A 27,943-nucleotide genomic window follows, 5' to 3' on the forward strand; every position below is an offset into this window, starting at 1 on the left:
TTGGTCATAACTTGCTTTTATTTAGATGACTTTTGTGATACATAAAAATGTTGCTAATTCTTTTGTTCCGTTTGTAAGGCAAGGCGGTTGGCTTGCAGAGAGGGTTTTAGAAGAGACTTCTACGGGGAGAGAGAGAGAGACAGCTCTGTGTAGTGGTAGCTTGTATCCTAACTTAATCTGCCCTTTCGTTTTAAATCCCCAGCACATATTAAAAGAAGTAACTTGTGGCAGACCTTTGTGCCCTCTGCTGTTACAACCTGGGCCAATGCTGCTGTCTCTCAGACGTTCACATGCTACTGCGGTTTGTGAGCAAGCTTGAACGCACACACAAAAAAGGAAAAGCTGCCGGAACTCTAGATCACACAACGCAACACAGTCAGGGACACTGATCTCAGTGAGCTTAAGCGCATGCAAATCTGTGCTGCATTGAGGCATTTGGGAAAGTTGGTACTAGTCCTTACTACAGCTGGGGGCACCTGCCCGCTCTTTTGTGATGGAAGCACTTCCTAGCTTCATCTGCAAAACCTAGGCTTCCGTTAAGCATTTGATTAAAAACACCACCTCCTTCTGAGCAACTTGTCAATAACACAGCTGAACAGGTCCACAGGAGTGCCATTTAAGGCTGCTTATACTCAGCACTAAATGCAAATAATGCTCTGGGCCAAGGAAAGGTCAAGAAACTCTTTCTACCTGCATCTGTTCTACATGTTGAGCACACTTCCACGATTTATGTTTCTTGTAAGGGAGGAGATCTGCAGGCAGCTGAAACAACACATGCAACCCTCCCCCAGAGTCTACAGCATTTCCTTCTTTCATTAGACTAGCAACTTGCTCTCAAAAAAGCTTGCTATGGAGCTCAGAACTGCACTTTACTCGCCACTGTGTCTGCCCACCCGCACAACTCCCTAGAAGCCCAACGGTGCTGCTGCTTCCCCTTAGACTTCCAAATGAATTATTTGCATAGCTTTCACTAAGGTTCTTCCAACAACTGCTATCAGCATTGGTCATCCTGCCAAGGCTGTGGTTTACAGACACCGGTAACATGTACTCTGGAAGAGTGAAAATGTTAAAACACCCAGGACCCAGGCGCTAGCAAGCCCCCGAACAAACTGGTTCAGTCGCCTGCGGTTTGCAACGTTACATATGGGAAGAGGGTTTTAGGGTTTGTGTTATTACAGAGAACCTACGCTAGATTTTAGCCAGACACCCCCTCTATTGTTAGGAAGAGCTCTCAAGCGAGCACCACTAAGTAATGCATAGTAGAGTTGCTTTTAAAAAAGGGGAGAAGAAGTTCATTAAGGTTTGGCCTTTTGCTTTTCCTACGTCGACTCATGGCTTTGATTTCCCTGCACTCTCTTGCGGCGTCCCTTCTCTCGGCCGGAAGCGTTGGCTCAGCTCCTTGGTGAACACGGCGCAGCAAGATTTCTAAACACAAGGAAAGGCAGAGAGATAGTGCTGTGCTTTTTTCCCTTCCCCTTAAGGATGGGGAAATATGTGCCCCTCCAGATATTGCTGGTCTCCCAACTCGCATCATCTCTGACCATTAGGCCTGCTGATCGGGGCTGGAAATCCAATGAGACCTTGGAGGGCCACAGACTGAAGCACCACCTCAAAGAGTTTAAATGTAAATCAGAAATTCCACACGTGCATTACTTTTTCTTTTCTTTTGGTAAGCCATTAAGTTTCTAGTACAAGAAAAGTGGGCTATGATACATTGCTGTGTCGCGATCAGCTAACTGTGAACATCTGTAAAGTGAGAGGGAAGGGCACTGTGACAACAGGAGGCTGGGAGGCCTGTCAATTAGAAACTGCTGATTTCCTTTACAAACTCTCATTAAGGTTTGCTGAGCAGTTGGAGGTGATTGATGGTGGTACAAAAACGGTTCGTAATAAACATTTCGCAAGGGAACCCCACAATTGGCAAAGGAACGTCCTGCAGGAAATCTTTTTTTTTTTTTTTTTTAAAAAGTAGAAGAAAAGTCGCAATGTTCCCTAATGAGCACCTTCATTGGAAATAAAAACGCAGCGGCAGGTCAGTTCACATGACCCTTAGCGTGTGATGGAATGTTGTTTTTCTGGGTATGTGGCAAGCACTGAAAGCCTCGCAGGAAACAGTGTGAGAGCAACAGATCAATGCACATCTTTGTGCATTGTGTGACTTAGCTGAAACACTGCGGGAATTCGGTAGAGTGGGGGGATGAGGAGGGGGCAGTTAGCTCAGGGGTAAGATGACATGTTTTGCATGAGCAAGCCACCAGGTGCAATCCCTGCCATCTTGTCAAAAGCAATATCAGGTAGGAAGGCTGGGAAATGCCCATGGGAGATCAGAGGGGTCACTCCTGAGCTGGAAGGTAGTTTTTCCCCCACATGTTGCTTGTGGCACAAAACATCCTACTATGGATGTGAACCAAGCACCAGGAGCACTGGGAAATTCTGCTTTCCTAGTGGTAGGGAGTTATGGGGAAATCAGATTTACCAGTGCTCCCGGCACTTGTCTCATTGAGTCAGGTGATCTGCTCACAACAGCAGCACTACTGCCATGCAAATATATGTTCTTAAAAACAAAAACAAGTTGCATTTGGGAGTTAGAGGTGGAGCTTGTGTCTGAAAAAGTTGGAAGATTTTCTGCCCTAAAACCTGCCCCCAAATGCTTGATGACACACAAGGACCCCTCCAGTTGAGGGGTTTCCTGAAGTTAAAATGAAATTTCTGGAAAATGTGCTGGGAAGGATATTAGTAAAGGATCCAGTTTAAAAGCATCCTTTAAACCTTGTTTAAAATAGAGGAAAACTACAGAAGACCCCCAGGGTCAATTCCAGCCCTCTGAAGCAGGTGTGCGGAATCTTTGGCCCTCCAGGCATTGCTGAACTGCAACTCCCATCATCCTTTCCCATGCTTGATGGGAGTTGTTGTTCAGGAACATCTCCTGCTCTGAGGGGTGCTCATCCCTCCCCATTGGCAAGAGGAAAGTGCAAAGAAATGGTTCCTACGCACAACACAATATCCTGGAAGCCCCCCAGGGGTTTAAATTATTCAGTTTCTTTCAAGGCAAGGGGAAAACCTATTGGCCACCCACATCGCATAAGTAAAACATGTTCTCCCAGGTAACCCTGCAAATATATGGAGCCCCTGACCACATCCTAATGGATGATAAGCATTGCACTGATATTCAGTGCAAGAAATCCAGCGTGCAACTCACCTTCTCCTGATCTGCAGTGTGCCGGCTCTTTTTGGATAGCTCAACCACAGCGATGACCATTCCCAAGGCAAGGCCCAGGGCAAGGAAGAGGAAGATCCCTCCCAGCGCTTGAGGCTTCAGCGGGCTCCACTTGTCGTGATCTTCGTCGGAGCAGCTGCTCTCCCACCACTTGCTCTTGAGGTAGTCGAGATCGCCAGATTCTCCGAGCTTCAAGATGGCCACGGACAGTTCGTTAGTCCAGGGGGATCCTAGGAGTGGACACGGATTAGTAGAAGGGTCATCACTTCTTGGCTTAACCCAGGAGTAGGTCACCTGGTGCCCCCTCCAGACGCTTAATTCCCATCACCCCTGACCTGATGGAAATCCAGCAATGTCTGCAGTCACCATTTAGGCCAGCCCAGCCTTAAACAATTTACAGGCAAAGCTTGGAAGATGGCTACGTGCACCCAAATGTCAGGCTAGAAACTAGATAAGGTATACGTCCTATCAGTCTGCTCTCCCACTCACACAAGGATTTTAGATGTAGCATCAACAACCACCGTTTCAAGAAAATCTCAAGCACTTTACTCAGCAAGCATAAAAAGATGGCTGCTCCTTTTCAGAGTTTGTGGCACACTTTTAGTCTAGCCATATGCAACCCTTGGTCCCAATTCTTGAACACAAGGTGGCTTTGCCACAGGATGTCTAGCTCTAAGGTGCTTCAAAACTGGCTCTGTTGAGCAGCTTTGCTTCCTTGACCATGCCTTGGCAGGCTACTAGTCCTGAGTACTGTGGACATCTGCTTGAAAATGCCAGCTGTGATGGCCATCACAAGGCTGAGCAACGCGGTCTGGGATTTTGCCTTCAGGTCACCTCCTAACACTCCCATAGCTATTGCCCCGCGGCTGTTATAGCCCTATTACTCCCAGCTTCCACACTTTATGTTCCTTCCATGTCACATTTGATTTTCATGATACAAATTCCCCACTCTTTGAGATAGGGGGTGGGTGGGGCGGAAGAGAGGTTTTGGAAACAGAGTAAGCAATGCAAAGTCAATAATAAAATGCAACACTTGTTTAGTTTGCATTCATTACCCTAAACCCATTATTCCCCCCCCCCCCTTAGGTTTTGGTTTATTTTTTCTCCAGCAAAAACGATCTGCAATGTTCAACTACTAGCCATAGACCTCGCGACTGGTTTTACCAGGTATTGCCCCCAAACTTTTTTTCCAAATTATCCTTGAGCTACTTTTATAAAAAGTGAAAGCAAAACCAGGATGAAGAACTCGGTGTCATTTTCTACGCAGTACTGGAAGTGCAAGACCCAACTCCAATGCCACAAAACAGAGAACAAGCCTTGGGTTTTATGTCAATTATTCATTTACGCTGGGTGATAAGCCAAAGGGTGGGGGCAAGAAGGGGAGAGAGAAAGATGGCGAAAAAGCCCAATTCTGTACTTAAGTGAGTAGAAGGTGTCAAGCAGACAACAAGCTAACTCTCCACACCCACTTCATCACTTTTGCCAAGCCTGCTTTGACATCCAGAAGGTTGACTATAGCTCAGCAAAAAAAAAGGCCAGCCACCCTTAGAATATCTCCTGGTGTTCCATTAAGATTCCCATGTGTTCCAATTAGAGCTTGAAGCAGATACAAATAAGTGCTGGTGTTGATGTTTTCAGCATTTGATGGGCTTTGTCATCAATGGGCAAAGCAAAATTGTGGTTCTTCAGAGGGCAGCACCTGAACCAACAAATTCCAGTTACATGGAAGGGGTTTTAACTAAGCACCAGGAAGAACTTCCTGGCAGTACAAAAAGCGTTTGACTGTGGAACAGACTGCCATAAGAACATAAGAAAAGCCATGCTAGATCAAGCCAGTGGCCCAACTAGTCCAGCATCCTGTTCCCACAGATGCCTCTGAGATGCCTGCAAACAGGACCTGAGTGCAATAGCAACTCTCCCCACTTGAGATTCCCAGCATTCAGAGGGCTGTTGCCTCCAACAGTAGAAGCAGAGCATAGTCTTCAAGGTTAGCAGTTCAATTCCTCATGAATTTGCTTAACCCACTTTTTAAGCCATCCAGGTTGGTGGCCACCAATCCTTGGAAGATGGAAGTCCCCTCTAGATATTGGTTGGGCTCCAGTTCCCATCAGTCCAGCCAGCAGGGTCAACAGTCAGGAATGGTAGAGGGGTTGTAGTCCAATAACATCTAGAGGGCAGCCTGTGGTAGACACTCCTTCGCTACATATATCAAAGTAAGGACTGGAAGGTCACCCATTGGGGATGCTGAAGCAGTAGGCTACCTGAACCAGCAAGGACTAGATGTCCTATGTCCTCCTCCACCAAGGAAGAGACAGGGGACTCCCCTGAGAAGGAGGCTAGTTCACCAACACAGGAGCCAGATATATGGAGAAACGTGACTCAAAGAAGTAGGAGGCCCAGGGTTCGCTCTGATTGTTTAGAAATACACAATCGCTTTGAGGTCCTCTCCCCTAGCATGGAAGACGAAGAGCAGACTCCATTTGAGGATCTCTCCCTCATTACAGTCGATCAGGTATATGAAGACGAGCAGCAAAGTCAGTCCTCAGGGAATGTGCAGGCGACCTTGGAACGGACAGCTCACGGAAGAACCCCGACCAAACCTAAGAGGAGGCGTGTAGTGGTGATAGGGGATTCCCTACTGAGGGGAACAGAAGCAGTGATCTGTGGGCCTGACAAGATGTCTCGGGAAGTGTGCTATCTCCCCGGGGCTAAGATCCAAGATGTAACTGAACGACTGCAAGGAATCATAAAACCCACTGACAAATACCCCTTCCTCTTGGTTCATGTGGGAACCAATGACACTGCAAGCAATAGCCTCCAGAAGATCAAAAGAGACTACGAGGCTCTGGGCAGGAAATTGAAGCAATTAAATGCACAAATTGTCATCTCATCTGTCCTCCCAGTTGAACGACATGGCCCAGGGAGAGAGGGGAAAATAGTGGAAGTGAACAGCTGGCTTCGCAAATGGTGTAAACAGGAACGGTTTGGATTCTTAGATCACGGACTGCAGTTTCTTGAAGATGGACTTCTGGCAAGCGATGGGCTGCACCTCACAACGGTTGGGAGAAATGTTTTTGCCAAAAATCTCAGAAACCTCATCAGGAGGGCTTTAAACTGACTAATGTGGGGGAGGGAGACAGTACTCCTGAAGGTAGGAGTCTATCAATTGATGAAGATGATCATCCAAATGTCATAGACCAAATGGAGCAAACAGCACGCAGACATAGTGGTGGGAGGAAAAAATCCTTAAATAAGAGACACGGGGGAATGATTAATGGACTTCAATGTCTGTACACTAATGCACAAAGCATGGGAAATAAACAAGATGAGCTTGAGCTCTTGGTACAGCAAACTAAATATGACATAATAGGCATCACTGAAACCTGGTGGGATAAGTCCCACAATTGGAATGTAATAATGGAGGGATACAATCTATTTCAGAGAAACAGACCAGACAAGAAAGGAGGAGGAGTGGCGTTATATGTCAGGGATGTGTATACCTGTGAAGAGATCCAAGATTTAGAACCTCAAAGCCAAAGTGAGAGCATTTGGGTCAAAATCAAGGGAGAGAAGAATAACAGTGACCTCATTGTGGGAGTTTACTATAGATCCCCAAGCCAAACGGAGGACATAGATGATGCCTTCCTGGAACAGATGGCCAAGCATGCAAAAGGAAGGGAGATAGTAGTAATGGGGGACTTCAATTACCCGGATATTTGTTGGATGTCAAACTCAGCCAAGAGCATAAGGTCAAACAGATTCCTCACTGGCCTTGCAGACAACTTCATTGTCCAGAAAGTGGGAGAAGCAACAAGAGGAACAGCCATTTTAGATCTGGTCCTAACCAATGTTGATGACCTGGTTAGTGGGGTAGAAGTGGAAGGATCATTAGGCACGAGTGATCATGCTCTTCTGAAGTTTACTATACAGCGGAAAGGAGCAGCCAAGCATACTAGGACTCAATTTCTTGACTTTAAGAAAGCCGACTTCATAAAACTTAGGGAAGTGCTGGGCGAGATCCCATGGATAGTAATACTAAAAGGAAAGGGAGTTCATGATGGCTGGGAGTTTGTTAAGAGGGAGATACTAAAAGCACAACGTCAGGCAATACCAATGAGACGGAAACATGGAAGGTGCCTAAAGAAGCCAGGGTGGCTATCTAAAGAACTTTTAACTGAGTTAAGATTAAAAAAGGATGTGTACAAAAAATGGAAAAGGGGGGAAACCACCAAAGAGGAATTCAAACAAATAGCCAGCACGTGTAGACACAAAGTCAGAAAAGCTAAAGCACAGAATGAACTCAGGCTTGCTAGAGAGGTTAAAAGCAACAAAAAAGGCTTTTATGGGTATGTTCGTAGCAAAAGGAAGAACAAAGAAACAGTGGGGTCACTCAGAGGAGAAGATGGTGAAATGCAAACAGGGGACACAGAAAGGGCTGAACTCCTCAATGCCTTCTTTGCCTCAGTCTTCTCCGATAAAGAAAACAATGCCCGACCTGAAGAATTTGGAGCAAATGATTCAGCAGAGGAAACACAGCCCAGAATAACTAAGGAGATAGTACAAGAATACTTGGCTAGTTTAGATGTATTCAAGTCTCCAGGGCCAGATGAACTGCATCCAAGAGTATTAAAAGAACTGGCAGATGTGATCTCAGAACCACTGGCAGTCATCTTTGAGAATTCCTGGAGAACAGGCGAAGTCCCGGCAGACTGGAGGAGGGCAAATGTTGTCCCTATTTTCAAAAAGGGGAAAAGAGAGGACCCAAACAATTACCGCCCAGTCAGTCTGACATCAATACCAGGGAAGATTCTGGAGCAGATCATTAAGCAAACAGTCTGTGAGCACCTAGAAAGGAATGCTGTGATCACCAATAGTCAGCATGGATTTCTGAAAAATAAGTCATGTCAGACTAACCTGATCTCGTTTTTTGACAGAATTACAAGCCTGGTAGATGAAGGGAACGCAGTGGATGTAGCCTACCTTGATTTCAGCAAGGCATTTGACAAGGTGCCCCATGATATTCTTGTAAAGAAGCTGGTAAAATGCGGTCTTGACTATGCTACCACTCAGTGGATTTGTAACTGGCTGACTGACCAAACCCAATGGGTGCTCATCAATGGTTCCTCTTCATCCTGGAGAAGAGTGACTAGTGGGGTGCCACAGGGTTCTGTCTTGGGCCCGGTCTTATTCAACATCTTTATCAATGACTTGGATGATGGACTCAAGGGCATCCTGATCAAATTTGCAGATGACACCAAACTGGGAGGGGTGGCTAACACCCCAGAGGACAGGATGACACTTCAAAACGACCTTGACAGATTAGAGAACTGGGCCAAAACAAACAAGATGAATTTTAACAGGGAGAAATGTAAAGTATTGCACTTGGGCAAAAAAAATGAGAGGCACAAATACAAGATGGGTGACACCTGGCTTGAGAGCAGTACATGTGAAAAGGATCTAGGAGTCTTGGTTGACCACAAACTTGACATGAGCCAACAGTGTGACGCGGCAGCTAAAAAAGCCAATGCAATTCTGGGCCTCATCAATAGGAGTATAGCATCTAGATCAAGGGAAGTAATAGTGCCACTGTATTCTGCTCTGGTCAGACCTCACCTGGAGTACTGTGTTCAGTTCTGGGCACCACAGTTCAAGAAGGACACTGACAAACTGGAACGTGTCCAGAGGAGGGCAACCAAAATGGTCAAAGGCCTGGAAACGATGCCTTATGAGGAACGGCTAAGGGAGCTGGGCATGTTTAGCCTGGAGAAGAGGAGGTTAAGGGGTGATATGATAGCCATGTTCAAATATATAAAAGGATGTCACATTGAGGAGGGAGAAAGGTGGTTTTCTGCTGCTCCAGAGAAGCGGACACGGAGCAATGGATCCAAACTACAAGAAAGAAGATTCCACCTAAACATTAGGAAGAACTTCCTGACAGTAAGAGCTGTTCAACAGTGGAATTTGCTGCCAAGGAGTGTGGTGGAGTCTTCTTCTTTGGAGGTCTTTAAGCAGAGGCTTGACAACCATATGTCAGGAGTGCTCTGATGGTGTTTCCTGCTTGGCAGGGGGTTGGACTCGATGGCCCTTGTGGTCTCTTCCAACTCTATGATTCTATGATTCTATGAGGCCCATTTGAACTATGAGCCTAACAGCAGCCCCTGTGCTTCATAGTCCCTTAGAACAGTGTTTCCCTGTTGGGTCTCCTGCTGTTTTTGGACTACAGTTCCCATCATCTCTGACCACTAGTCCTGCTAGCTAGGGATGATGGGAGTTGTGTTCCAAAAACTGCTGGAGACGCAAGTTTGGGAAACGCCTTAGAGCTTTTGGTGGAAACTGTATGCATACTTCACCAGATTTAAGGCTCCTATCTGCAATGGACATTTAAAGCAGTATCCTACCACTGGTGGCAAATATGGCTCCCCCCCAAAGAATCCTGGGAAATGTAGTTTTTTAAAGGTTCTGAGAGTTGTAAGCAGAACCATATCCGCAGAGTTGCCTGGGAAGAGCAATTGCCTTTTAAACTACTCTGCAAATTGTAGCTCTGAGAGGAACTACTAATAACTCCCTGCACCCTTAACGAACTACATTTCCCAGGATTCTTTGGGAGAAACCAGTAGTGGCATGATGCTGCTCTACATGTATAATGTATAATGCAGGTGGGGCCTAAGTCTGCATGATACCTCGTCCTCTGTTCCATCTTAAGCTACTGACTTTTCCATCACACCTAGCAAGGTTTATTCCACCCTCCCCGCCCTCCTTTATTTTCCTTTTTTAGCTTCACATCCAGATTGAAGAAGATTCCAAGTGAATTCAAAGGGGTTGGAGCCAATGCCAGCCCTGCCAGACCTACTGAAGTTAATGGGCATCACTAATTACGGTCCGTTAATTTAAATTGATCTAACTCTGATGGGAACTTAGTTGGGTGTGCCCCCAAAAGCCAACTTGCTACCTTTCAGTTGGCCCTAATACAAAGCAACACAGCATTAAAAAAATATAACAACAACAACAACAATGAATCACCAAATTCTACCCAAAGACTGGGTAGGCATATGCCAAAGAAATGGGACACACTGCAAGAACAAAAGTCAGAACCGCTGCTGAAGATGGTTGAGGAACCCTTAGCACAGGGCAAATGTGGCCCTCCAAGCCTTGCTATCAGGCCGTTGGATTCCCCCCCCCCCCCCAGGCTATACCTCCTTTTTAGCAACATCCTTTACCAGCCCTGACTCACACCCTTCTTGAGTGTTTTGGCCTGGCTGGAATGTGTCCTTGAACTCTGATTGTGCCTCTTGCTTGCTTGGAAAGGGAACAGAAATATGTGTGTATGGGTAAAACTAGCCTACTCTAGAAAGGGAACATTTTGCTTTGCCCACTAAGGCCTCCGGCACCACTTGCCATTAATATGCGGCCCCTGGAAGGTTGCTCAGGAGTGTATATGGCCCTCTGTCTGAAAAAGATTCCCTAGCCCTGGCTTAAGACAATCAGGTTGTGATCTGAAACATCTCAGGTCCAATTCTTGGTTCTTGTTGGCTTACCTTTTGGTGTGGCGATGCCAAACCCCCTTGCCCCTATGACCTCTGGAGAGCGGATCAGGTTGCAGTGCTGAGCAACAGCAAGGTCTTGAGAGATGGACTCTCCGATGAAAGCATAATTCGAATCCAGCACGCGCTGAACTGCCTCCTGGTAGCTCTTTGCAAAAGCGGTGTCCTTCTTCTTGTTCATGGACTCGTAGACCAGCTGCTGGATCGGGTTCTTGGAGTTCTGCAGCCACAAGTGGATCACATTAGGAAGAGCTTCCTGGATAGCTCAGTTGGTAAGAGCATGGTGCTGATAATGCCAAGGTTGCAGGTTTGATCCCCATATGGGACAGCTGCATATTCATTCCTGCATTGGAGGAGGTTGTACCAGACGTTCCCCAGGGCCTCTTCCAAATCTACAATTCTATGTGTGATGGCCTGGGATTCGGAGTCGGATGCTGAACCTGAGGGATCCCAGCCTGCACAGGATTCCCCGCCTCCAGAACCAGCTGAGCCGGGGCTGGGGCATGAGCCTGAAGGGTCCTCACCTGTGCTGGATCCTCAGCTGCAGGCACCAGCTGAGTCTGCTCTGGCTCCTGAGGTAATGGAGGAGCCATTGCCTGCAGGTGCTCCACTCTCAGCCCCGTCAGAGGAAGCTGAGGTTGCCTCTGGGTCCGATAACCCTCCAGCCTCTCCTGGGCTGCAGAGGCAGAGGGAATTAAGTTCCCGCAGGAGGAGTGCTTGCCTCCAGGCCAAGAGAGGTGTGTCACCTGAGGACCGGGGCCGCCCTATGCCTCGGGGCAGATAAAAGCCAGCCAGCCCCAGTCCCAAGTTACGGAAGCAACGTTGTTGGTCGGCAGTTCCTGCCTGAACCCTGCCCTGCACCCAGCCTCGGCTTTTACAGTCTGCCTCCATATTGCTCCTTCGACCTTGGACTGGACTTGGACCTCGCCTCTCGATCTACCCATGGGACCAGCACACTATGATTCTATGAAAAAGAGCTGCCATTTACACAAGCACGTGCTGAGCAGTTTGCACAAGCGTGTCACTTGCATGTGCAAACAAGCCTTTGTAATTCGAAGAAGCCACAGGGTATTCGATAATGTAAGGGGTTGCCAAGGCACCCATGCATACAGTGATACCATTTAGGTGTTCCCCTGGCACTCACAGACCCCAATTCCTGCCCCACTTGATCACGAGGTGATGCCAAAAGTAACCTTCTTTTCTCTTGAAAACTACACAGAGCTGAAGGATGATTTTGGAAGAGTCTTTCCTACTTTCAGCTCTACATGCTTTTCAAGGCTAGGATTATTTATACTTTTACCCAGATTCCCAGGGGAAAGCGAGCAGGTGCAAATGACACCCCTGTGCTATGAAGAGCATGCATGGGACTCACAAAGACATGGGGCCCACTAGTCGTCTGAGATTTTAATTTTAATGAATTGACCTGGATGGGCCAGTCCACCACAAGTGGTTTGCTGAGTCTAGGTGCGCCCCACCCTGCATAACCAATCACATGACACGGTGCATACACACCATTTGAATGGCAATGCCTGTCAACTTTTTGGGGGGAGGCCCAGCCCCCTCAAATATTTTAGGGGGGGGCAGAGGGAGCTGAGCCCCTAGGAGTTGGCTCCTATGGCTGAGACCAACCATTTACCCTCCTCCTTCAAAATGACATTCAATTTTTCGCTGTTCATTTGCTTCGTTCGTTTATATAGTGCCATAAATGGACACGACTCTCCACAGAGTAAAATAAGGAGCCACAAAAGGTAAAGAAGAAAACAAGTAACAGCAACATGTTACCATGATAAATTGTGTTGGGGAATGCATAGACGGGTGGAAGGAGCCCTTCAAAGGAGCAGTGTGCACTGACGGGTAAAAAAGCAGCCCTCTAGATTCCCAAGTTTATTCCAGTTTAGAACCTTTGAAGAGCACTGATGGATGAGGCCAAAGGCCCATCTAGTCCAGCATCCAGTTCTCATTTTGGCCAACCAGTTGCCCCACTGGGAAGCCTGTCACCAGGATCTGAGTGCAACAGCACTCTCAGCACTCATGATTCCCAGAAACTTGTATCCTACACCAAGGTTTCCCAGACTTGGGCCTCCAGCTGTTTTTGGACTACAGCTCCCATCATCCCTAGCTGGCAGGACCAGTGGTCAGGGATGATGCTGGAGACCCAAAAAGAGCTGGAGACCCAAGTTTGGGAAATCTTGTTCTATACCAGGCATAGGCAACCTTGGCCCTCCAGCTGTTTTGGGACTACAATTCCCATCATCCCTGATCACTGGTTCTGTCAGCTAGGGATGATGGGAGTTGTAGTCCCAAAACATCTGGAGGGCTGAGGTTGCCTATGGCTGTTCTATACCAACAGCATTTGGTATAGAGTCCGCCAAGGTTTCCATACAACTGGTTTTTGCTGTCTTACCCCAGGCTGATATCCCTGGCAGCCAAACATAGCCAAGCCCACCTTGAAATACTGGAGTGTCGAAGAGCTTTCCATGGTCCCAAACTCCAGATGCCCCTGCTTCACCAGGTCTTCAAAGGTCTGGATGGAGACCTGCTCAGAGCCCGACTCCAAAACAAAGCTGAAGCCAGCAATGTACGCGGTCAGTAGCACAATGCTGAACAGCCACCAGATGGCAGAAATTATCCGTACGGAGAGAGACTTGGGTTGGGGCACGGTACCTGCAGGGAGGAAGCAAGAGCATGGGAGCATAGGAAAGCACATCAGAAGTGCTTAAACATCCAAGGGAAGTGAATGCTGGAAGATTTGGGACAGCCAAAAGAAAGGACTTCTTCATGCACAGTTGGAACTATGGGACTTTGGAGAATCTCCCAGTGCCTCTCTTGATATGGCCTACCTTGCAAGGTGAACGCCCCCACTCCAAACCACAGGCTGTTCATGAGCGTGAAGCTGGTCTCTTCATTTCCATCCCATTCGCAAGGGCTCATTCTGGAGTGGGGAGGCAGAAAGGTAAGGCAGTCATTCACTTGCCCCTGGTGGACACACGGAGTACAACACAGGAGCACACAAGTGGTTCCTTTTCAGATGAAAAGTGGCTGTTCCTAGACTATGGGTTTGTGCAGCATTCAAGAGCAAGGAAAGGGAGGAGCTTCACCCCACAGCTCCGCTCGAGCCCAGCAGTGACTGGCACCCACTGGATGTGATAGGGCAGAAGGCCCAGCAGTGGGTGGAGTCAGAATCAAGAACAGGTACAGCCGCAGCCAATGGCAGGTGAAAGGAACTAAACTATGGAACTCACCCCCACAGCCACCAATTTGGATGGCTTTATAAGAGGTGGGTGGAATTATCCAGCAGGCTTGATTTATTTCCTATATCTTTTGCCTCCAACCTACTCCTCCCTGTTAGGCAAAACTGAGACTAAGGAGGAAGCCAGGAAGCCTCTTTGGACTGGCTGTGAGTAAGAAGGATCAGCTGGTGAGGGGCAGGCTGCAGTTGGTGGATCAGGACCGCATGAGCCTGAATGGGCCATCTTCCTCTGTGCCAGCCATTTTTTCCCATTTAAAATTGCCCTCTCTGTCGGCGACTGCAGGTGGAAAAGCACCCTTGGGGAGGGCAGTTGTTATCAGAGAAGGGAAAAACTTAAGCACCCACCCCAGTAAAATGTATCACCCTCTGTGTCTGTTTTTCATTTTGTTTGTTTTTTAAAGTATTTCATGAAGCATGAAATATGCAACTAGAATACCAAAAGGTGGACCAAGCAATAAATAAAACAAAGCTGTGAAGTCATTTCTGAACTTTTGGCTCATCTTTTTGGACGCTTCCTTTCTATCATCTGGAAGAGAGAAGAGACATTTCACCTGGCAGCGAGGAACAAGCAAAGGCTAGAGAACAGGTAAGCCACCAGGATGCCACACCAGGTCTCCTTGCTGAAGGGGGTCAAGAAATGGAAGAGGGAAGCCTCCTCAAGGGAAGTGTCCTTCTCAAGCAAGATCCCGATTCCTGTGTACAGGAAAGGTTGGGTGAAGTCAACGACATCCTCTCTCACCGATGTGATGGTCAACGGAGCAACCGCCAGGTCAGCTTCCTACCAAAAGGGTAGATAGAGGTGGCAGAGGACTGTTTCTCATACAATGCCATTAGATTCCACACACATGCACAGAGCTCTGTTCCCCATCTTCGTTCCCAGTCGATAGCCGTGCATTTCACAGCTTCCCAAAGTAGAATCATGACACTGAGAATGGGGATCCAACAGATTGGGGTTGTCAGCCCTCAAGGTTGGGGGGATCTACTTCAGAAATCCAGGATCCACCCATGCATGTGTCATTCGATCCTAAATATTTAGGATACTTAAAAAAAATATAGAGTGGCATTTGATGCATTCCTTCCATCAGTGCAAAGTATTTTGCCTGCACAACAGAACCTCCCCTTTCCCTCCTCTCCTAAATCTGTTCAAGGTCCTCCCCACCCCAATCCTCCAGAGTAGATTTGGAGAGAGTGCGGGGAACACACAGGGAGAGGAGAGGGAGAGTAAGTTATGCAAATGGAAATCCTTGCACTAACCCAACAAATGTATCAGAGACAGCCTGTATATTCCCAGAAGAAGATCTAGAACTTTTAACAAATCTCTTAATAGCAGCAAAAGTCTGCATTGCAAAGAAATTGTGGGGAAGGGGGAATCAAGCAATACCCCGACAATATTAAGACCGGATTAACAAATTCTAGTTTATCGTAACAGAAATGCGGAATCGCCATCCAAATAGCTTTATGGGAATACGGTCTCTGTTCGTTACATACTGGAATGACAAACTTTAAGAAAATATCCACTCGTGGGATGTTTTTTGCATTGCGGCAGTTATGTAAGCATAATCTGTGTCTATGGCAAAACTACAAATCTGTTTCTTTTAGTAAATATTTTCTAATAAGAGAGACAGCAGATTGGCAGGGGAAGAGAGCCATTTGCAAGATTGCATGGCTCCCCAAGAGTTATACATGTAGAAGACACACATGTACAAGTCCAAATCTGCAACTGTGGCGCTAGAGGTCAGAGATTCTAATGCAAAACGAATGGCTGGCAGAGGTAAACAACAGCCTTGTCAAAAACGACCCGTTCCTGGAGAAACGCTGCCCACCAGTACAGGCCATAGTTCTTCAACTAGCGGGTCAGGACCCACGGGCGGGTGGTGAGGCCTTCCCGGGTGGGTCATAGCATAGCTGCTGCCGCCATATTGGACTCCAGTTAAGACTGATCAAACCCAAGTTGTCTGAGCTAGAACATGTTCTTCTGATGAGGTTTTCCTTTTATCAGTTTCCACGAGTGCTGCAAAGTGGCAGTAGTCTTTTTCAATGGGAAAGATGTGCAACACACATGCTCAGGAGAAAGCTTACCTTCCTCACAATCTCTCCGATCATCCCGGACCAGTTTCCTCCGGAACTCAGCGCTCCATACCTCCCGTCCTTGACGATGCCCACCTTGTATTTGAAGTGAAGCATTTTGGAGAGCTTCTCCAGCAGGTCAATGCAGTAGCCCTCGAGCTCTGCGCCTTTGGCCATCACATAAGGCTTTTCCTATGGATGAGGCAAGAGGAACCCAGCTAACAAGGCATGTCTGCACATGGTTGCGTTGACCAGGGCCCCAACACGTGAAAGAAAGAACCACCAAAGACCACAGGCAGAGCTTCATGGGTCAACCTAACCTCAGCTGCCTGCGAGGTGCTGCCAAGTTTCATCAGCTATAAGACAAGCTTGCTGGATCAAGCCAATGGCCCAAATTCAAATATATGTTGGAAGTGTAAGGAAAAGGAGGGGACATTTTATCATATGTGGTGGGATTGTAAGGTAATTAAAAAAATTTGGGAAATGATTTACAATGAATTGAAGAAAATGTTCCATTTAACATTTGTTAAAAAACCTGAGGCATTTTTGTTGGGGATTGTAGGGAAAGACCTGCCAAAAAAGTTGAAAAACATTTTCATGTATGCGACAACGGTCGCGAGAGTTCTGGTAGCACAAGGATGGAAGACTGAAGAAACTCCAACTAAAGAGTCATGGCAAGAAAAATTGACGGACTATGCAGAACTGGCAAAACTGACATATAAGCTACGGGACAAGGATAACTGTGACTTTAAGGATGAATGTGAACCCTTTACAAAGTATCTGAAGACGCAACAAAGCGAACTGGACCCCTTGGCAGGTTTTGAATAAACATTCACAAACCTTTTATTGATAATAATCAGCTAAATAGTTTGAGGATCTATACAACTTTGTAACATGCAGAAAACAGCATTCTTAGAGAAACCAAAGACTGGAACTGAGGGACGTTGGGGGTGGGGTGGGGGTTTTTTTGGGGGGGAGGAAAAATGGGGGGGGGAAACAAGGATGATATGTTTTTGGATAATATGTCTTGTTATAATTTTGAATTATTATTATTTTTTTTTTAAAAAAAGCCAATGGCCCAACTTAGTCCAGCACCTTGTTCTTACAATGGCCAACCAGATGCCTGCAGGAAGCCCAAAAGCCAGACATGTGTGCAACAGCACTCTGCCAACCTAGGATTTCCAGCAACGGGTATTTGGGGGCAATCAGACTCAGCTACATTAGTAAAGAGAAGGCAAAACTTTTGATATGCGTTATAACACCACAACATTGTAGAGTCCCAACTTTCGCAAAAGTTGCCAAGCTGTCTTACCAGGATGGTTGTGACATAGAACATTGGGTAGTCCTTCCCGCCTTCCCCAGCAGAGGCGGAGTCCTGCAAACAAAATCATTTGTTTACTACTAATAATAATAAAATATTTTTTATTTATACCCCGCCCTTCCCGGTTCAAAAACTGGGCTCAGGGCGGCTAACAACAAATTTAAAACACTTAATGGTAAAAGCAGCATAAAATACAGTATAAAAACAAGAATAAGAATAAAATTCAAAGTTCAGAAATCAATTTAGAGGCAATCCATCTAATAAGCCCCAGGGCTAGCTGGCTGAATTAGTCCTACTTGGGCCAGCGAGGAGGCCAGGGGAGAATTAGCTGTGGGGTCTCAGAGCGGGTAATCTTCATAAAAGGGGAGGGGGAGGGAAGAGAAGGGAAGGGAAATAAAAGATCAGGCTGAATTCAAATTAAAGGCCAGGCAGAATAGCTCTGTCTTACAGGCCCGACGGAAGGAGGTTAAATCCTGAAGGGCCCTAGTCTCATGGGACAGAGCATTCCACCAGGTCAGAGCCATCACTGAAAAGGCCCTGGCTCTGGAGGATAGTCTGACTTCCTTAGGGCCCAGGACCTCTAAACTATGGTTATTCATGGACCGTAAGGTCCTCTGCGGGGCATACCAGGAGAGGCGGTCCCTTAAATATGAGGATTTTAATAAGAATAGGCCGTTGGAACAGTGAAGAAAGTTGCACGCACACATGCACTGTTCAAAACTCCAAGATCAGAAAGGTCATTGGTTCTTCTCACATCAAACATGCTCAAGGCTATGAGCACCAGCATTAGACTTGGACAAGACTTGCATCTCTTTCTGTTAATACATGGGACCATCCCTCCTGCCCCATAACCTGGCTCAGCATCTAACACTGGCGTTCAAATCCATTCCTGCCCCAGACAATCCACACGCACCCAAAGGGACAGGCACGTACCCTGCTGACGGAATCCCCATCCTCTGCAGCGCCTGTGAATTAAAACAAAACCACAAAGGAACAGTGAACTTATCGCATTCTTGCAGCTATCAATGGAGGTCTGCCATCCTGCAAGCGGAAGGTCACAGAACTCTGATAATGCCCCTCGCTTGCCTGGGCGGAGGACAGAAAGTGTGCGTAAAAACTTCCCCATTGCACCAAGGTGAATGTTGCGTTTGTTGCCCCACACATTTTCCCACCTGCGTGCCACTGGCATGTGGCCTCCAGAAGGCTGTCCACAGGGCAGGGCAGCCCCTGAGCTGGAAAAGCTTCCCCCACCTCTGGCCTGAGGAAATCAAAATACCAGCTTGCCTGGCAGAGAGATGAGGACATTCCAGAATCCTGGGGACCAAATCTCCCCCTCTCTCTCTCTCCGCCCCACCCCTCCCACCTCTCTTTTTATACTGTTTATAGAAAAGGTTCATCAATTTTGCCTCCTCCGTCTTGGACTGAACTCTAAATTACGCCTCCTCAAAAGGGGCTTTTACTCACACCACGACAGCTCTCCATGGAGCTACAGAAAGGCTCAAAGGAACCCCCTTGTTCCCATTCAGCGCCCGCTCGTTTGAGCCAGCAGGAGTTCCTTCGGGCTCCTTTTTGGAGACCTGCGCAGGGGCCTTGGACGGGAACAAGTGGCCTCATTGAAGCCTTCAGTACCCCCCACTGTGGGAAGGGGGGGTGCTCAAAGCACCATTGTAGAGAAGAAGAAGAAGAATGCCTCCAAGCTTTTGATTATTTAGTTGTTTTTTTAAAAGAAAAAGGCAACGTCCTGAAAGGAGCCATAAATAATCGCATGGCAGCCATGGCCAAAGTTCGTGACAGGGACATTTGTACAGCGCCCAAATCCAAACGCTGATCTTTTCTGCTGGGATCCCAGAACAAGCACCGTGGAGAAAGGAGGCGCAAGGTGGCATGTGTGAGCGGAAACCTCACAAAGCAGGAGAAGCCGCAGAGCACAACGCCGTGCGGCTTTCTCAGGGGGGCTGATATGAAATTATGAGACTGTGCCGCAGGCCGTCCTGTGTGTCATATGTCCTGGCCAATTAGGGAGCTGTGTCTGAGAGATCGTAGCCTATCAGGGAGCAAGGAATGAAGGTGTGATTAATTCAGGGTTGCCCCCCCCCATGTGTCCTGTTTTGCTGAGGACTGTCCTGCAAAAGGGAAGGGCTGCAGAACATCTGTGTCGCGTGACATGTTCAAACCCTGGCATCTCCAGATGGGACTGAGAGATATGTTGGTCTGAAACCCCAGAGAGCCAGTTAGTGTGGATGATGCTGAGGTAGATGGACCGATGGTATAAGACCGTTTAAGGCAACTTCCTCATTATAAGCTTCCTGTGTCCTTATGCATTTGAGGGATCAAGGCTGATTTAAGGTAAATAACTCTAAAGAGAGATCACAAGGCCCATCAACAGTAAGACTCAGCTGGTGCATAGGGTCACTTGCTCCCAGCCTAACCCACCAGGGTGAGATGTATTTAAATTATAGTCTGCTTCTAAATTCGCCAACTATAAATAAGCGGCGAACATATGCAAATGCTATGCAAATCTGCGTTCTCCTTTCTTCTGATTTTTGGCAACGCCTAAATAGTCACCCTGTGTTCCTTCCCAGTTGAGAGCTACCTCCCTTGGCCGGGTGCCAAATACGAATCTTCCATATTATTCCAGGTCATACCATAGTAGACCCATCAATAGCATCTACATGACTGGTAGCGTTTTTCCAGGGTTTGGGAATGGGAGATTCAAGATTTGAACCCGGGTCCTTTTGCATGCACAATGTGCGTTCCACCACTGAGCTAGTTATTGCCGACGGAATCTCAGGGGGGTTCGTTTATCCATCGGTATGGTTACAACTTAAGGGACGCGGGTGGCGCTGTGGGTTAAACTACAGAGCCTAGGACTTGCCGATCAGAAGGTCGGCGGTTCAAATCCCCGTGACGGGGTGAGCTCCCGTTGCTTGGTCCCTGCTCCTGCCAACCTAGCAGTTCGAAAGCATGTCAAAGTGCAAGTAGATAAATAGGTACCACTCTGGCGGGAAGGTAAACGGCATTTCCATGCACTGCTCTGGTTCGCCAGAAGCGGCTTAGTCATGCTGGCAACATGACCTGGAAGCTGTACGCCGGCTCCCTCAGCCAATAAAGCGAGATGAGCACCGCAACCCCAGAGTTGGTCACGACTGGACCTAATGGTCAGGGGTCCCTTTACCTTTACCTTTATGGTTACAACTTATTAAAGAAGATGCAGAAGAAGAAGGTGCCCAGGCCAATATACGGCAACCAGCCTGGTCCAAGGAACAGGGACATAGGAAGCAGCCTTGTACTGAATCACACCATTTGTCCACATAGCTCAGCACTGTCTACACTGACTGGCAGCAGCTCTCCAGAATTTCAGGCAGAGGTCTCTCTCGCAGTCCTACCTGGAGATGTTGGGGATTGAACCCAGGACCTTGCGCAGGCAAAGCAGGTGCCATAACAATGAGCTATGGCCCTCTCCCCATCTCCCAGTCTCCCTAGCCCCTTCCTGGCAGATCTCCCACCTCTGTTCAAATGTTTTTGGCAAATGCCATCCATCAAACAGCAAGAGGAGCTCCTCTGGGAAGTAAACTCTCGAGCCAAGCGTCAAAAACGTATTTTGGCACACAGAGAAAAACAACAGAGCAGCTTTCTAATTCTGGGAGAATAGCAAACTAAGCTGGACTTTTACCCCTAGAATGGCAGCATCGTAAATTCTTCAAAGTTCAAACTTCCCAGAGATCTGTGGAGCTGCCAATTATGAAAATTTCCCGCAGAACAACTAGATCAAAGTAAAACACTTTGTACCATTTTCACTGCAGCTGCGTGGAAATGAGCTTCGCAAAACCTGCCTCAATAAATCAAAACCTTCTCTCTTGGGGGTGGCAGGGAAGTTAATAAAGATAATTTTGTTAAGCCGATCTGCTCAAAACAGTTATTGAAATCAGATTTTCACTCCCCACCCCCAAGAAAAAAAACTTTGCTTTCGGCAAAATAAACAAGACTTTATATTTGAATTTGCAAACAGAATATCTGAGTCAGTCTTCAAGGTAATTGCTAGGACTTTAAAGCACAGCATATTTTTGTTATTATTCATGTTGGTCATGCATGGGAGCAGGTGGCACTGTGGTCTAAACCACTGAGCCTCTTGGGCTTGCTGATTGGAAGGTTGGTGGTTCGAATCCCCGCGATGGAGTGAGCTCCTGTTGTTCGGTCCCAGCTCCTGCCCATCTAGCAGTTCGAAAGCATGTCAAAGTGCAAGTAGATAAATAGGTACCGCTCCGGCGGGAAGGTAAACGGTGTTTCCGTGCACTGCTCTGGTTCGCCAGAAGCGGCTTAGTCATGCTGGCCACATGACCCGGAAGCTGTACTCTAGCTCCCTCGGCCAGTAAAGCAAGATGAGCGCTGCAACCCCAGAGTCGGTCACGACTGGACCTAACGGTATGGGGTACCTTTACCTTTTTTAACCATCCAGAGGCCCTTTACCTTTTACCTTTATGGTGAATAGGATCTGAATAATCCCACATTTTAAAGCTTCCCTGATTATGGAAGGTTTCTAACGCACCCTTCATCCTGAGGTGCTAATATTCTACATGGAGGGAGGTACATTTTCTTCCTTCCTTTGTGCCACAGGGACAGGTTTGCGGCCCTCCACCTGCCCTCTGAAATGGTATGGCCTCAGGTGTGCTGAGGATTTCCCAAAGACAGCTGGAAGTTTTAAGGAACCCCTGACTGAATCATACCATATGGTCCAACATTCTGCTTACAAGGTCAGATATAGAGGCTCCAGGAGCTCACAAACATAGAAAGCTGCCTTATAGCGAGTCAGAGCTTTAGTCTATCTACCGGTAGTTCGGTGTTGTCTACACTGACAGGCAGCAGCTCTCTCCATAATTTCAGATGGGACTCTGTCTCTCTCTCAGCCCTGCTTGGCGGGTTGAATCTAGGACCTTCTGCATGCAAAGCAGATGTGCTAACCACTGACTTACAGCCCATCTCTTAAGACGTAGGATGCTGAGTCAGACTAGGATCTGTTGATGAATCTTGTGGCAGGGAATTCCATATGTTTAGAGTGCATTGGAAGGTGGCGGGCTGTCCTTCATTGGGTGTTTTTGGATGACCATTTGTCTGGGATTTTTTAGCTGCAATTGCTGCATTAAAGGTAAAGGTAAAGGGACCCCTGACCATTAGGTCCAGAGGTGACCGACTCTGGGGTGGCGGCGCTCATCTCGCTTTATTGGCCGAGGGAGCCAGTGTACAGCTTCCCGGTCATGTGGCCAGCATGACTAAGCCACTTCTGGCGAACCAGAGCAGCGCATGGAAACACCATTTACCTTCCCACCAGAGCGGTACCTATTTATCTACTTGCACTTTGACGTGCTTTTGAACTGCTAGGTTGGCAGGAGCTGGGACCGAGCAACAGGAGCTCACCCCATCGCGGAGATTCGAACCGCCAACCTTCTGATTGGCAAGTCCTAGGCTCTGTGGTTTAACCTACAACGCCACCCGCATCTGGGGCTTAGTAATAATAATAATAATAATAATAATAATAATAATAATAATAATTTATTTATATCCCGCCCTCCCCAGCCGAAACCGGGCTCAGAGCGGCTAACAACAGTAAAATGATACAATATTCTAAATTCATTTCATTATAAAATCAGTTCAAATCAGATTAAAGGCAAACATTGGGCTACAGTTCTGTGAGGATTGCCAAAGGAGGGGGTCAGGCTGTGCCCTGGCCAAAGGCCTGGTGGAACAGCTCTGTCTTGCAGGCCCTGCAGAAAGATGTCAAGTCCTGCAGGGCCCTAGTTTCTTGTGACAGAGCATTCCACCAGACTAGAGCCACAGTCGAAAAAGTCCTGGCTCTGGTTGAGGCCAGCCTAACCTCTCTGTGGCCTGGGACCCCCAAGATGTTTTTGTTTGAAGACCGTAAGGTCCTCCATGGGACATACCAGGAGAGGCGGTCCCATAGGTACGAGGCTCCTCAGCTGTATAGGGCTTTAAAGGTTAAAACCAGCACCTTAAACCTGATCCTATACTCCACCGGGAGCCAGTGCAGCTGGTATAGCACCGGGTGAATGTGATCCCACTGCAAGGACTCCGTAAGGAGTCTCGCTGCAGCATTCTGCACCCGCTGGAGTTTCTGGGTAAGTCTCAAGGGCAGCCCCATGTAGAGTGAGTTGCAATAATTAAGTCTGGAGGTGACCGTCGGGTGGATCACAGTGGCTAGGTCAGGGCGAGAGAGGTAAGGAGCCAACTGCTTAGCTTGGCAGAGATGAAAAAATGCCACCTTTGTTATAGCTGCAATCTGCGCCTCCATGAAAAGGGAGGTGTCGAAGATTACACCCAAACTCTTAATGGACCGTGCTGGCACGAATTGCACCTCCGCAAGAGATGGGAGCTGCTCCCCCAATCCCATATCGTCCCGACCCGTCCCGGCTTGGACTAGATGACCCTTAGGATCCCTTCCAACACTACAATTCTATTATCCATCATGCCTGGCACCTTCCTGTCCTGCACCTCCATTTCAGCTTCTGGCCTTAGCGTGCAACACACAGAGGAGAGGCTTCCGACTGAACCTGAGGCCTTCAGCATCGCAAAGGAAGAGCTTTTGTAAACTGGGTCACAGAATTCAAGACGAGTTTTCTTTTCTCACCTATCCAGTTCGGTTTCCCCAGCAAAAGCAGAGTGGTGCACACGCCAAAGGCGACTCGGAGGGTTTTGTCCATCAGCTCAACTTCACCGCTACTGATCGGGGGAGCCTCTGTTGGCAGCAAAATGCAAATCAGGCTGTTGCAATTTATTGCACAGGTCTAGGGCATATCTGTCGGTGCAGGGAAAGATAAGCATTGTGGCGGAAGGGAATTAAATCTAGGATGCCTCTCTCCCCAAAATAATCCCCATGGAAATCAAGCACCAAGGAAGATGGTTCTGGCCTCAGCATTCTCTCTTTCACTCACTCGTTTCCAAATGCGGGAAAGTTTTGCGTCTCTATGTTTTGTTAATATTCAGGGAGGTATTCAGTCGTGAGTCTGAACAGATCTCCAAAGCGATAAAGTCCCAGCAGGACTGTACTACAAGATTCTCCTGCACCCCCAGAATTATGCGAGTCCCTCTTGGGAAATGTCACAGCAGCACGAGGGGATCTGCTGGAAGAAGATTACTTTTGGGAGTTACACATCAGTCCTCTTCCAAAACTATGATCTGTGTAGAAGGAGAGCGTGCATTTCAAATGATTTGCACTTGTGTACATGGAGAGAGAGAGAGAGAGACTCAGGGAAGCAGGAGAGTTAGAGAAAGAGGCAAAGGTACGGATGGCCGAACCTGTCAATTTCTCTACAGTGGTGCCTCGGTTTAAGAACAGCTCTGTTTACGAACTATTCAGTTTACAAACTTTGCAAAACCGGAAGTAGTGTCCCGGGTTGCGAACTTTACATCGGTCTAAGAACGGAAGCTGAACGGTGGAAGGGCACCGGCGGCAGGAGGCCTGATTAGGAAAAGCGCACCTCGGTTTAAGAACGATTTCGATTTAAGAACGGAATTCTGGAATGGATTAAGTTCGTAAACCAAGGTACCACTGTATTTCCCAGGGTTGTGTCCCATGCTAGTCCAACTTAGAGTTGACCCACTGAAGTGTCAGAGGCAAAGTGCTTTTGAATTACCAGTTTCTGGAAACTGCAAGGAGGGAGTTCTTGTGCTCAGGTCCCATTTGCAGGATTCTCACAGACACCCAGCTGACCACTGTGAGAACAGGATGCTGGTCTAGATGGGCCATGTTATTATAACATGGATCTGTTAATTTCAATGGGTCTGCTCTGGAATTTAGTTGCATGCAGCCCTTTGTTTCTCATTTTCCAATCTTAAGGTTAGTTCTGCACATGTACACAGCAGTTTGCTATTTTTAAAAATACATATAAAAAAAAGTCCTCTTGAAGATTCAAAAGCATTTTAGTGTGAATTTCTTCCGATGTACATATTTTTGTATGCAGTTTGCCTAAGACACAGATTTTTGCAAAGCAATTTTCTCCAGTACAGTGCATTTTTTGTACGCTACCATCACAATAAGATGTGTTTTTATGGAAAACTTCGCTCAGTAACTTGCATTTGTTTACATGGCTGGAAAACTATATTGCAGAATCTGGAGAAATGGGATTTGATTTTTTTTTTAAAGAAAAGTATCTGTTTCACTTTTGCATTTCATTTTCCAACATGCAGATTAGGGAAGATCACCTTGAAATGCAAACTCGATCAAATTTGCCCCTCCAGCCCTACCGTGTACAGGAGGGGAAAAAATGATATTCTACATGTGAAATCTCACAGAGCTTTAAATAAGAAGATTGAGGCAATTGGCACATGCGTAAAGTCCAGAAAAATGATCGTTCCCTGGGATACCCTGAAAAATGGGGAGAATCCAGACTCTGCAAGAGATTCCATGAGCTTCAAACCAAACTCAACCCCTCCTTTGTAGTTTTCACCTTGACATTTTGCATTGGATCACATTAGACGGCCACTTTGCTACCTTCAGCTGATAACCTGGAGGCCAAATTAATCAGGCTTCCACAGTTCTGTCACACATCCGCCAACCCAATGTAGATTAAAGCACTTATAGGACAACCTGTGCAATGAAGGCACTTCAAGACAACTCCCCCCCCCCCCCCATCATTCATCCCAATCTGTTTGTGGGAAGATTAGACACCATTGGCTATATAGGAGGCACCCGTTCTGAGCTGTTTCCAGGGAGGCTACCTTTCAATTTTCCACCCCTCTTCTTATTACCCAAAGTCCTCTCTGTCTTTTTTGAGTGTAGCAGGTAAGTTGCACACTGAGAATTGTGCAACGTGCATTTACTAGCATGTGATCGAATCCTACCCGAATATTGTCTAACTGAAAGTTTCCTGAGTGAGCATTGAGGCACATCCAAACTCCCTTCCAAGTTTGCATTGAAGATGCACATTTTTAAAATGGAAAATTAGCTGGAACGTGAAAGAGTGAAGTCAAAACTCTAGCCCACTACCAAGAGAAAAGAGATTGCATGGAATAGAAACCGGGGGGGGGGGGGGGTTGCCAGGCAGAAGAGATTATGTTCTTGCTAAGTTCACAGCATCTGCTGGTGAATGTTTGCAAAGGGGAAAAAAAAATTGTGTCCAGGCAGGAAAGAAAAATGAAGGGGGGAATAGAAAAGGCAAGCTGACTTTGTTTCATCTCACTTACAGTTGGCGGCTCCTTTCGGCCCGGGACGGACAGCTCTTCAGCAACAGCAGCCCAGCAAGAAGGAACTGAGGAGCGATTGCATAAATCAGCCACACCACAGACCCTCCTGCCCATTTCGGAGGAGGAGGAGCCCCAGTGGGGAGTGAAAAAGTCCCAAAGGGGGGAATGCTGTTTCAGTTCGCAGCTGGGAGAACACTTTGCACGGCGTTTAATTTCCCCATCACTCACACTCAGTTGAGGTCACCTCACTGCATGGTTTAGAAAGAGATGAACCCCCTGCCCTAGTCAGAGCTGCTTACCCCATAAAGAGGGAATCGTAACACATTCCTGTACCTGGGGATGGGGCTTTACCTGGGTTCAGTTTCTTAATTGCACCTCTTGTTTTCAGTTAATGCTTCTGTCCGACTCCTCCGGCTGCTCTTCAGTCAGTGTTACAGATTCCAGGTTTCGTTAAGGTCAAATTTACAAGGAAGAAACAGCTAAAAGCGATGTCACTGCCTGCTGTTGTTGCCGAAAACATGAAGTATTATCTTGGTGTAGATTGATCACTGGCATGTTAAATTACTACATGCAAGGAGCATTTTTTTTTTTAAGTGAGGCATGCATCCTTTTGTATCCATATGATTCTCCCACCTCCCCAACACTGATGTTTGGCTTTAATCAGTGATGGGGAAAGAGGGGCTTCCTTGTGCTTACACATTGCCTCATTACCCTAAAAAATGCTGTCAAAACCCCTAACGGTTAGTTCAGAAAAGAAGGCTGAGATACATGTGCAATATACAGTACAGGCATCTCTGTTGTTTCAAAGATTGTGTTCATCCACACCAGCCTGGCCTCTTCGTCTCAAATAACCATGCTCTGTCAAGGGAAATGTATTTTTCATTCACTGTGTTCAGGTGTTAATGGAGGTAGACTTTTGTACATGGTGTGTATTAGCTATGTGGGTAGCACTGAAACACCGTGTTCCCCTTACAATTGTATCGTAATTCCTCCGACCCCAACCGCTGAAGCAATTAACTCCCAGTTCTGTGAAAGGTTGCATTCTAGAGTGCAAATGTCATGATCCCTGTTTTCTGCAAGTGCATTCAATGGTTGAACTAGAAAACTAGACCCAAAGTGATTATGTACTTGGAAAGGTATGTAGTTAACCACACTGGTCACGATTGCTCTAGGTCTCCTAGCCCGCAGCACAACTTGGTCCTGCTTTTAAACCAAACTAAACTTTGCACCAAAAATGGAGAACAATAAAGAAAAGGTGTTTTAAACAATGAAGGCCAGGCATAGGCAAACTCGGCCCACCAGATGTTTCGGGACTACAACTCTCATCATCCCTGACCACTGGTCCTGTTAGC

The 27,943-nt window shown here is 47.1% G+C and overlaps 1 protein-coding gene across 1 annotated transcript; it reads right to left on the reverse strand.

The window, feature by feature from the left end:
* On the reverse strand, positions 1-26,690 carry LOC308482724 (putative glutamate receptor). Its single transcript, XM_081016170.1, has 11 exons — positions 26,592-26,690; positions 24,037-24,144; positions 18,330-18,361; positions 17,388-17,450; positions 16,088-16,267; positions 14,560-14,786; positions 13,599-13,690; positions 13,205-13,422; positions 10,753-10,978; positions 3,200-3,447; positions 1-1,425 (listed from the first exon to the last, which is right to left on the reverse strand). The coding sequence occupies exons 2-11, from the start codon at positions 24,107-24,109 to the stop codon at positions 1,330-1,332; spliced, it is 1,455 nt and encodes a 484-aa protein (XP_080872296.1). The 5' UTR covers positions 24,110-24,144; positions 26,592-26,690; the 3' UTR covers positions 1-1,329.
* Positions 26,691-27,943: the final 1,253 nt, after the last annotated feature.

Source organism: Podarcis pityusensis, assembly GCF_964106645.2.
Source record: "Podarcis pityusensis genome assembly, chromosome: 8".
NCBI classification, from domain to species: domain Eukaryota; kingdom Metazoa; phylum Chordata; class Lepidosauria; order Squamata; family Lacertidae; genus Podarcis; species Podarcis pityusensis.

What these genes read in the sequence shown, in the direction of transcription:
- LOC308482724 (XM_081016170.1), bottom strand. Translation starts at nt 24,109, where the DNA reads ATGGACAAAACCCTCCGAGTCGCCTTTGGCGTGTGCACCACTCTGCTT. An exon ending in GGGGAAACCGAACTGGATAG is followed by an intron (nt 18,362 to 24,036) that starts GTGAGAAAAGAA and finishes TTTAATTCACAG; the next exon opens with GCGCTGCAGAGGATGGGGAT. An exon ending in TCTATGTCACAACCATCCTG is followed by an intron (nt 16,268 to 17,387) that starts GTAAGACAGCTT and finishes CCTCATCCATAG; the next exon opens with GAAAAGCCTTATGTGATGGC.